The sequence below is a fragment of the Crocuta crocuta genome, unplaced genomic scaffold (assembly GCF_008692635.1).
Source record: "Crocuta crocuta isolate KB4526 unplaced genomic scaffold, BGI_CrCroc_1.0 scaffold70, whole genome shotgun sequence".
In the NCBI taxonomy this organism is placed as follows: Eukaryota; Metazoa; Chordata; class Mammalia; order Carnivora; family Hyaenidae; genus Crocuta; species Crocuta crocuta.
Genome location: NW_027528417.1, coordinates 5,486,048 through 5,497,139, shown reverse-complemented (window position 1 = coordinate 5,497,139; position 11,092 = coordinate 5,486,048). Strand labels below are relative to the sequence as shown.

At 35.4% G+C, this 11,092-nt stretch overlaps 1 protein-coding gene across 1 annotated transcript in view; it reads right to left on the bottom strand.

Moving 5' to 3' along the window:
- TOPAZ1 (testis and ovary specific TOPAZ 1) overlaps positions 1-11,092 on the bottom strand; it is a 103,998-nt gene that overhangs the window by 52,564 nt on the left and 40,342 nt on the right. The window contains exon 12 of the mRNA XM_077754507.1: positions 265-416. Coding sequence (XP_077610633.1) covers positions 265-416 — 152 coding nt within the window. The remainder of the gene's footprint in view (positions 1-264; positions 417-11,092) is intronic.

Here is an 11,092-nt window from a genome sequence, read left to right as displayed (position 1 = left end):
TTTCTCATTGCCATGTAGTATTCCACGGTATAGAGAAACCACATCTTTTTGATACATTCGTCCAATGATGGACACTTAGGCTCTTTCCATGTTTTAGCTATTGTAGAGAGTGCTGCTATGAACATTGGGGTACATGTGCTCCTATGCATCAGCATTTCTGTATCCCTCAACAAACAGAAATTTAACTGCCAAATTATACAAACAAGAAATATAACAGAGAAATTCATGTACAAATTAAAAAGTATATATTTTTAGGTTACTTACCAGCATTTTAACCATTATGCTGAGGTTCACTACCTGAAATACTTCTTTCAATAAACAATGTTTGAGTAAAGAATTTAGAAGATCATTTAGCACTTGCAAATCAAAGTGTATACCTGGAGGAAACTTTCTGTAGTATTCCATAAACATGTTTACTAAAACAAACAAAACATAACAGTCATGTGCTGATTTTAAGATACTTATCTTTCCTAAATTAGGCAAATTTTCTATATTTAAAGATCAAGTAGTATAAATTTATTTTCTTGAAAGGTACATTTCCATATCGGAAATATCTGATGAAAGTAAATTAAAGCAAAAGTTAACATTTGAAATCAACGAGGCATATTAGGCACTAGACTGGTAGCTAACTCCACGTGCTAACCACAAGAAATATGTCGAAATGACCTCATATACCATGGTATCATGATGAACTTTGAGGAAGCCATGCTCTCAGGGAGGCTTCAGGCCTGGCCTAGTCACGTATGAGAAATTGGATAATCTGGGGGTGGATGTAGACTATTCTGACACACATCTCTTCTTGTTATTTTAACTTACCAACATGTTAATCGTAAGGATAATTTTTTTCCAGTTTATGACTATCAACATTCTACTAAAAAGTACAGATTCATGTCCTTTGACAAAGTAATTTCTTAATGTCAATTCTTTAATCTGTTTTCTATACAACACTTAAATCATTTCTAATTTCCCCCATTAATTTTAGGGATCATTTCATTGATTATTTTTTCTCCATTCCAAAATTTCATAGGTTAGGGGCGCCTGGGTGGCTTAGTCGGTTAAGTGTCCGACTTTCACTTAGGTCATGATCTCGCGGTTCATGGGTTCGAGCTCCGCGTCGGGCTCTGTGCTGACTGCCGGCTCAGAGCCTGGAGCCTGTTGCAATCTGTGACTCCCTCTCTCTCTGACCCTCCCCTGCTCATGCTGTCTCTCTCTCTCTCTCCTAGAAATAAATAAAACATTAAAAAAAAATTAAAAAAAAAAAAAACAAAACCAAAATTTCATAGGTTAAAATCTATATACCTTAGCTGAAACTGCCTTAATAAAAATTAATCTGGGTTTTACTTTTGTGTAATTATTTCTGCCCAAAATACTTATAATATCCGGATTACTTGGTGCTGCTTGGGAAGTCAATAACTACTGATAAAGTTCAATAGTATAGTAAGAAATAATAATTGTTGAAATTACAATAATCTTTAACAACTTTAATAACATAATAACATTCAGGGTTAAAATATTTTTTTTAATGTTTATTTTTGAGAGAGAGAGAGAGAGAGAGAGAGAGAGAGAGAGAGAGAGTGTGAGTGGGGGAAGGGCAGAGAAAGAGAGAGGGAGACAAAATCTGAAGGAGTTCCAGGCTCTGAGCCATGAACACAGAGACCAATGCAGGGTTCGAACCCACGAACCACAGAATCATGACCTGAGCCAAAATCGGACATTTAATGGGTGGCCTGAGCCACCCAGGCATCCCCACATTCAGCTTTTCTTAAAGCTTCTTTATATACAATTGTTTTTCCTGGGCACTTACAGAGGAGTTCTTCCTGCTGTTCATTTCACAGTATCTGCATAGTTGCCTTCTTAGCAGGTAACATGGGAAATTCAGAGTGCCTGCTATTATCATTTATTAATAAAACTGGAATTGCATGTTTAAAAAAAAGAGGGGTGCCTGGTGGCTCAATTGGTTAAGTGTCTGACTTGTGATTTCAGCTCTGGTCATGATCTCACAGTTTGTGGGATTGAGTTCTGTGTCAGCCTCGGTGCTGTCAGAGGAGATTGAGGATTCTTGGGATTCTCTCTCCTCTCTGCCCTTTCCCCCACTCTTAGGCACAAGGGCACTCTCTCTTAAAATAAGTAAATTTTAAGATGGAAAAACTTATGTTAGTGTTTAAGTAGTCCACTAAATGACATGAAGCCCTCCTTCTTTTGTCATGAAGTACTTTGAAAATTTAAAACATTAATGTAACTTCTCTTTTTAAAATAATCTCTTCTGGTTAAACTGTTAGGTGAAAAAGGTTTAAAAATTTTGACAGCTTTTGACTAGACTGCTTCCCCTCCTCCCACCCAATTTTTCATTGTGATAAAATGCACATAATATATCATTTACCATCTTCATTATTTTTAAGTGTACCATTCAGTGGTATTAAATACATTCATAATGTTCATCCATCTCCATGAAATTCATCTTATAAAACTGAAACTCTGTACTCACTAAACAATAAATCTCCCTTCCCACCTCCTCCTAGCCCCCAGCAACCACCATTCTACTTTCTATCTCTATGATTTTGACAACTCCAACTAAGTCGAGTAAGTAGAATCATACAGTATTTGTCTCTTTGTGATGGACTGACTTCACTTAGCATAATGACCTCAAGGTTAATCCATCCATGTTGTAGCATGTGTTAGAATTTCCTTTCTTTTCAAGGCTGAATAATATTCTACTGTATGTATATACCACATTTTACATGGGTATACAAGTATCTTTTGAGACCATGCTGTCAATTCTTTTGTGTATATACCTAGACGACTTGCTGGATCATATGGTAATTCTATTTTTAGTGTTTTGAAGAACTGCCATACTGTTTTCCACACTGTATGTACTATTTTACATTCTCACCAACAGTGCACAAGATTTCCAATTTCTCTATATCCTAACACTTTTTTTATTTGATGGTAACCACCCTAATGGGTGTGAGGTGGTGTCACATGAAGTTTTACGTGCCTTTCCCTAGTGTTTACTGGCCATTTGTACATCTCCTTGGGGAAAATGTATACTGAAGCACTTTACCTATTTTTCAAATCAGGTTGCTTTTTTGCTGTTGAGTTTAGGAATTCTCTATATATTCTAGATATTAATTTAGAATATCTAATATTAGATATATGATTTGCCAATATTTTCTCCCATTCTGTGGGTTCCTGTTTTACTCTTTAGATACTGTCTTTTAATGCACAAATTTTAAAAATTTTCATGAAGTCCAATTTGTCGATTTTTCTTTCATTGTCTGTGTTTTTGGTGTCATATCTGAGAAATTACTGACAAACCAATACTGTGGAGCTTTTGTCCTTATGACTTCCAAGAGCTATATTTTTGTAGGTCTTACATTAAGGTCTTTGATCCATTTTGAATTAATTTTTACATATAGTGTTGGGTGAGGGTTTAATTTTATTCTTTTACATGCTGGATAGCCAGTATTCCCAGCACCATTTAGTGAAAAAAACTATGCTTTCCCCACTGAATAGTCTTGGCACCACTGTCTAAAATCATTTTACTATATACACGAGGGTTTATGTTTGGGCTTTCTATTCTATTCCATTGGTTTGTATGTCTGTCTTTATGTCAGTACTGCAGTTCTTGATTACTGTAGCTTTGTAGGAAGTTTTCAAGTCAGAAGTATGATTCCTCCAGTTTTATTCTTTTTCAAGATTGCTCTTCAATATGTGGAATTTAGGAAACAAAATAGATGAACATACAGGAAGGGAAAGAAAAATAAGATAAAAACAAAGAGGGAAGTAAACCATAAGAGACTCCTAAATACAAAGAACAATCTGAGGGTTGCTGGAGAGGAGCTGGGGGGTGGATGGGCTAAAGAGGTATTGGGCATTAAGGAGAGCACCTGTTGGGATGAGCACTGGATGTTATATGTAAGTGATGAATCACTGGGCTCTACTCCAGTAGAGTAGAGCTCTACCAATAGCATACAAATAAACCAATACTATGTTAACTAATTTGAATTTAAATAGTAAATTTTTTAAAAACTTAAAGAAATAAAAATAAAAAAAATTGTTTTGGTATTCCTTATAATAGATAGGTTTTTTATTTCTGCAAACAAATGTCATTGGGATTTTGATAGGACTGTGCTAAATTTGTACATCATTTTGGGTACTATTGACATTTTAACAATATTAAGTCTTCCAGTCCATGAACATGGGATATGCTTCTACTAGTTTATGTTTTCTTTAATTTCTTTTGGCAATACTTTGTAGATTTCATTAGACAAGTTTCACTTCCTTGGTTAACTCCTAAATATTTTATTTTTCATGTTATTGTAATTGAATTGTTTTATAGTTTCTTTTTCAGATTGCTGTCAGTGTACAGAAATGCAACTGATCTGGGGCGCCTGGGTGGCTTAGTCAGTTAAGCTTCCGACTTTCGCTTAGGTCATGATCTTGCGGTTCGTGGGTTTGAGCCCCGCGTCAGGCTCTGTGCTGACTGCCAGCTCAGAGCCTAGAGCCTGTTTCAGTCTGTGACTCCCTCTCTCTCTGACCCTCCCCTGCTCATGCTGTCTCTCTCTCTCTCTCTCCTAGAAATAAATAAAACATTAAAAAAAAATTAAAAAAAAAAAAGAAATGCAACTGATTTTTGCATGTTGACTCTAGATCCTGCTACTTTGCTGAATTCATATTTTAGTTCTTAAAGGGCTCTGTGTGTGTGTGTTTTTTGGTACAGAATTTTTAGGGCGTCTACATAAAAGATCGTATCACCTGCAAGCAGAGATAATTTTACTTCTTCCTTTCCAAAATGATGCATTTCATTTCCTTGCCTTGCCTAATCACTCTGGGTAGAACTTCCAGTTCTATATTAAACAGAAGTGATGAAAGTAGTATCCTTGCCTTCACTCCTGATCTTAAGGGGAAGATTTTTCAGTCTTTCCCCATTGAGTATAATTTTTGCAGTAGGTTTTTTATATACAGGTTTCCCTCATTCTCTGTAAGTTTGCTTTTTCCACTTTACTTTTATGAAAGTCCTAGCTTAGTACCCCAACCTTGTTTTATTATACTTTGCTTTACTATACTTTGCAGATATTGCTTTTTTTTTTTTTTTAAATAAATTAAAGGTTTATGGGAACCCTACATCAAGTATGTTAACTTATTGGCACCATTTTTCCAATAGCATTAGCTCATTTCATGTCTCTGTAACACCTTTTGGTAATTCTTGAAATATTTCAAACTCTTTCATTATTACATCAGTTGTGGTGACCTGTGATCAGTGATTAGGACTAATGGAGGGCTTAGATGATGGTTAGAATTTTTTTTAGCAATAAAATTTAATTAAGGTATATATATACATTGTTTTTTACTATTGCACACTTAACAGACTACAGTACAAATGTAAATTTTATATGCACTAGGAAACAAAAAAATTCATTTCACTCGTTTTTTGCTATATTCATTTTATTGTAGTGGTCTGGAACAGAATTTACAATATCTCTGAGGTATATCTGTACCTATTTTCACTAATGAGAAAGCTAAAGAGGATTTTCACTTCTTATGAAAGGTTTCATAAGAACACTTTACTTTTAGATAGTGGGAGAAACTTGTACAGCTTTTATTACATTGGTTTCCTCTTATTCCTAGTTTTTTTGAGTGTTTTATTACATTGGTTTCCTCTTATTCCTAGTTTTTTGAGTGTTTTTATCAGGGAAGAATGTTGAATTTTACCAAATGCTTTTTCTGCATCAATTGAAATGGTCAGATGGGTTTCTCTCTTTCATTCTCTTAATATGGTGTATTACTTTGATTGATTTTGTTATGTTGAACTATCCTTGCAATTCCAAGAATAAATCCCACTTGGTCATGATGTATAATCCTTTGAATGTGCTGCTGACTTTGGTCTGATAGTATTTTATTGACAATTTTTTATCAGTGTTTCATAAGGGATACTGATCTGTAGTTTTCTTGTAGGGTCTTTGCCTTGCTTTGGTATCAAAATAATGACTAACTCAATGTCATAGAATGAATAAGCAAGTGTTCCCTCTTCTTTAGCTTTTTGGGAAAGATTGAGAATAACTGGTATTAATTCTTTTTTTTTTTTTTTTAAGGTTTATTTATTTTTAGAGAGAGAGAAAGAGAGGAAGACAGGGGATCCGAAGTGGGCTCTGTGCTGACAGCAGACAGCCTGATGCAGGGCTAGAACCCACAAACCAAATCATGACCTGAGCTGAAGTCAGATGCTTAACTGACTGACCCACCTAGGTCAGTATTAGTTCTTTTTTAAATGTCTGGCAAAACTCACAAATGAAGCCATTGGGTGCAGAGATTATGTCAGGAGACTTTTGATTACTGGTTTAATCTTATTAGTTATAGGTCTATTTGGATTTTCTATTTATCACTTAGTCTTGGCAGGTTTTGGGTTTCCAGAAATTTGTTCATCTAGTTTTGTGTACAATTATTCCTAGTATTCTTTTATAATTGTTTTTTATTTTCTGTAGAATCATTAATATCTTTCATTTTTTATTTTAGTATCCTGAATATTCCTTTTTTCTTAGTCAATGTAGCTAATGGTTTGTTCATTTTTTGGTTTTTCTTAAGAACCAACTTTCAGTTTCATTGATTTTCTCATTTTCTTTTCTCTACTCCATTTATCTCTGCTCTAAGTTTTATCATTTCCTTCCTTTTGCTAGCTTTGGGTTACATTTTTTTTCCTCTAGTTTCTTAAGTTGTAAAGGTAGATTGTTGATCTGAGATTTTTCTTGTTTCTTAGTGTAAGCCTTTAAAGCCTTAAACTTCCTTCTTAGCAGCACTTTCACTGCATCCCACACGTTTTGGTATGTTCTGTTTCATTTTCAGTTGTCTTTAAGTTTTTTTCTAATTTCTCTTTTGATACACCTGTTCAACTTCCAGAGTTTTGTGAATTTTCCAGTGTTCCTTCTGATACTGATTTCTAATTTTATCCTATTGTAGTCATAGAATATACTTTGTGCAGCAATAATATCTTTCAAAATCTGTTGAGACTTAATTTGTGGCCTAACATATTGTCTATCCTGGAAAATGTCCTATGTATTCATGAAATGATAGTCTATGCTACTGTTACTGGATAGAATATTCTCTATATGTCTGTTAGATCTATTTGGTATATTGTGTCAAGGACTCTTTTATCTGGTTGCTCCATACATTATTGTGAATTGGATACTGAAATCTTCAACTATTATTGGAAAACTATTTCTCTCTTTAATTCCGTCAGCTTTTGCTTTAAATATTTTGATGATCTGCCTTTAGGTGTGTAAATGTTTATAACTATTATATCTTCTTACTAAACTGTAAATTTTTAAATACTTTATTTATTTCTGAGAGAGAGAGAGAGAGAGACAGTGTGAGCAGGGGAGGGTCAGAGAGAGAGGGAGACACAGAATCTGAAAGAGGCTCCAGGCTCTGAGCTGGCTGTCAGCACAGAGCCCAACACGGGGCTCAAAACCACAAACCTTGAGATCATGACCTGAGCCGAAGTCAGATGCTTAACCGACTGAGCCACCCACATGCCCCTCTTCTTACCATATTGAAACTTTTATTACTATATAATGTCCTTTGTCTCTTTTAACCTCTTTTGAACTAAAGTCTATTTAAAAAAATTTTTTAAATGTTTATTTAATTACAGAGACAGAGCGTGAACAGGGGAGGGGCGGAGAAAGAGGGAGACACAGAATCAGAAGCAGGCTCCAGGCTCCAAGCTGCCAGCACAGAGCCCAACACGGGGCTTGAACTCACACTGAACTCACATGTCGTGAGATCATGACCTGAGCTGAAGTTGGTTGCCCAGCTGACTGAGCACCCAGGCGCCCCGAACTAGTCTATTTTTGTCTGATATTAGTATGGCCATCCCCTCTTTTGGTTAGTATTTGTGTCTTTGGATCTAAAGTGAATATCTTGTAAAAAAATAAAATAAAATGAAAAATATCTTATAAATGGCATATAGTTGGACCACGTGTTTTTATCTATTCTGTTAATCTCTGTCCTTTAATTGGAAAGTTTAATTCATTTACTTTAAAAGTAATTGCTGACAAAGAAAGACTTACTTTTGTCATTTTGCTATTTGTTTTGTACATGCATATTCCTAGCTTTTTTTGCTCCTTATTTCCTGCATCTTTTGTGTTTAGTTCATATTTTGTATTAAACATTTTAAATTCCTTTTTCATATCTTTTTGTGTGTATTATCTAGTTATTTTCTTTGTGATTACCACGGGAATTATGTTATGTTTAACATCCTAAAGTCATTAACACTCTAATATGAATTTACATCAGCTTAATTTCTATCACATACAAAAAAATCTGCTCTTTTACACTCCATCCCCACCCTTTTCAGGTTGTTGTCACAAAATTACATTTTCATATACTGTGTTTCCCAAAATATCAAATCATTTTTAAAACTGCATTAGTTTCTTGGGGCACGCTTAGGTGGCTAAGTCAGTTAAGTGTTGGACTTTGACTCAGGTCATGATCTCATGGTTTGTGAGTTTGAGCTCTGCGTCAGGCTCTGCACTAACAGCTCAGAGCTTGGAGCCTGCTTTGGATTGTGTGTGTGTCTCTTTCTGCCCCTTCACTGCTTGTGTGTGCACGTGCTCTCTCTCTCTCGAAAATAAACATTTTTAAAAAATAAAATAATATGCATTGATCTCTTGAATTATATAGAAAAGAGAATTTGGAGTTACATAACAAATTAGGATAATAGTGGTTTTTGCAATAATTTTTTCTTTAAATGTTATTAGTCTCTTTAATCATGCGGAAAACAAAAGAGCAGTTACAAACTAGCTTTTACAACTGCCCATGTATATACCTTTATTGAGATCCTTATTCCTCTACATGACCTCTACTGTCTTGTGTTCTTTCATTTCACCACGCAGGCCTCCCTTGAGCATTTCATACAGGGCAGGAACTCTCTCAGCTTTTGGTTATATGGAAATATCTTAATTTCTCTCTTATTTTTGAAGAGCAGTTTTGCTAGATATAAGGTTCCTGGTTGACAGAAATTTTCTTTCAGCACTTTGAATATATTGGCCCTCTGCCTTCTGGCCTCTTAAGTTTCTAATGAGAAATTTGCTTATAATCTTAGTGAGGATCTCTTGGATGTGATAATCTGCTTCCCTTCTGTTGCTTTCAAGATTCTTTGTCTTTTGAAACTTTGATTATAAAGTATCTCGGTGTGGGCCTCTTTGAGTTCATCTTACTCGGAGTTTGTTGAGGTTTTGTGGATAGTTATATTCATGACTTTCATCAAATTTGGGAAGTTTTCAGCCATTATTTTTTTAAATACTCTTTCTGCTGCTTTTTCTCTCTTCTCCTTCTAGGACTCCCACAACGTGTATATTGATCCATTTAATGGAGTCGCACCGGACCCTGAGGCTGTGTTCACTTTTTTCCCATCTTTCTTCTTTCTATTCTTTGGACTCCGTCATTTCTTTTTAAAATTTTTTATTAAAAAAATTTTTTTAGTATTTATTTTTGCGAGAGAAAGAGAGACAGACCATGAATGGGGGAGGTGCAGAGAGAGGGGAAAACACAGAATCTGAAGCAGCTCCAGGCTCTGAGCTATCAGAACAGAGCCTGACATGGGGCTCAAATACATGAACTGCGAGATCATGACCTGAACCAAAGCTGGATGCCTAACCAACTGATCCACCCAGGCACACTTGGTCTCAATAATTTCTATTGTCCTATTGTCCAAGCTTGCTGAATTTTTTGCCTGCTTAACTCTTCCTTTGAATCTCTGTAGTGAATTTTTCACTTCAATTATTGTACTTTTTTGCTCCAGATATTTTTTTTATGTTTCTCTCTGTATTGATATTTCCATTTTCTTCATACATTATTTTCCCTACTTTCTCTATATCTATGTTAGTATTTTAAACACCTTCAACACAGTTATTTTGAGGTCATTGTCTCATTTATTTGCCATTAGATCTTTTACCAGGATAGTTTCTATTGATTTATTTTTTCTTTTGAGTGGGTTGTACTTTTCCTATTTCTTTCCATATCTTGTGATTTTTATTGAAAAGTGGGCATTTGAATTTGATAATGTGGTAACTACAGAGCTCAGATTCTCCCCCTTCTCTAGGTTTGCTTTTTTGTTGTTGTTATTTTTGTTTACTGCTTTTGTTTTTTGATTGATGTATGCTCTGTGGTGAGGATTAGCCTGAAGTGTGAACTTAAGGTATACTCAGGTCTTTTCTGAGCCTTTCCCATGCATAGTCACTTTTTAGTTTTCTCCATAAACGGATGCAGTTGTTTTTGCATATCCTAGTCTCTAATGGTTCCCATAAGGGAAAAAAGAGAAAAATGAAAGGGAGGATTAAAAAACAAAAAAGGTTGCTCACTCTTTAAGCCCTTTGGAAGTCACTTTAGCAGGAAGGAGTGGGACTTGCAACAATGGGGAAAAGTGCAACAATAACAGCTGCCCATCTCTGTGCACCTCTGTGAGCAGAGGCAGTAATCAATAATCTGAGTGCAGATCCCTTACATTTGAGGGACAGCATCTTTTTTGCCCACCTGGCTCTCACAGGCTGTGTGCAAACTACTCCAGGAAGACATGCAGGGCTGCCCGTCACATGGCTGGGGATGAGGCATGGGCAGTTGTTACTGCGCTAAGAGCTGAAATTGACTGAAATTAACCCCAATTTATCCCTCAAGTCTTCTCACAGAAGCTGTAAACCTTCAATAGACCCTAGAGTTCTAAAACAGGTGTATCAGATAGATTCTGCCAGTGCAGTTGTTATCTAGGTGGGAAGACAGATACACACACACAAACACACACACACACACACGCACACGCACACATGTGCAGCCGCGCATCAAAGACAGACAATGGCAATGTTCTAGAATAAAGAAGGATAAAGAGACACAACAACTAAATGTAATGACTGATCCTGATCTGGAGGGGAAAATGATATGATAATATTATTGGGTTAACTGACAAAATTTGAATACAAATGTAGATTAGACAAAAGTATTCTACCCATGCTAAATTTACTGATGTTGATAACTGTGCCATGATTATATAAGAGGATATCTTATTTTTAGGAAATAAATACTGAAGTATTTAGGAGTAAAAAGC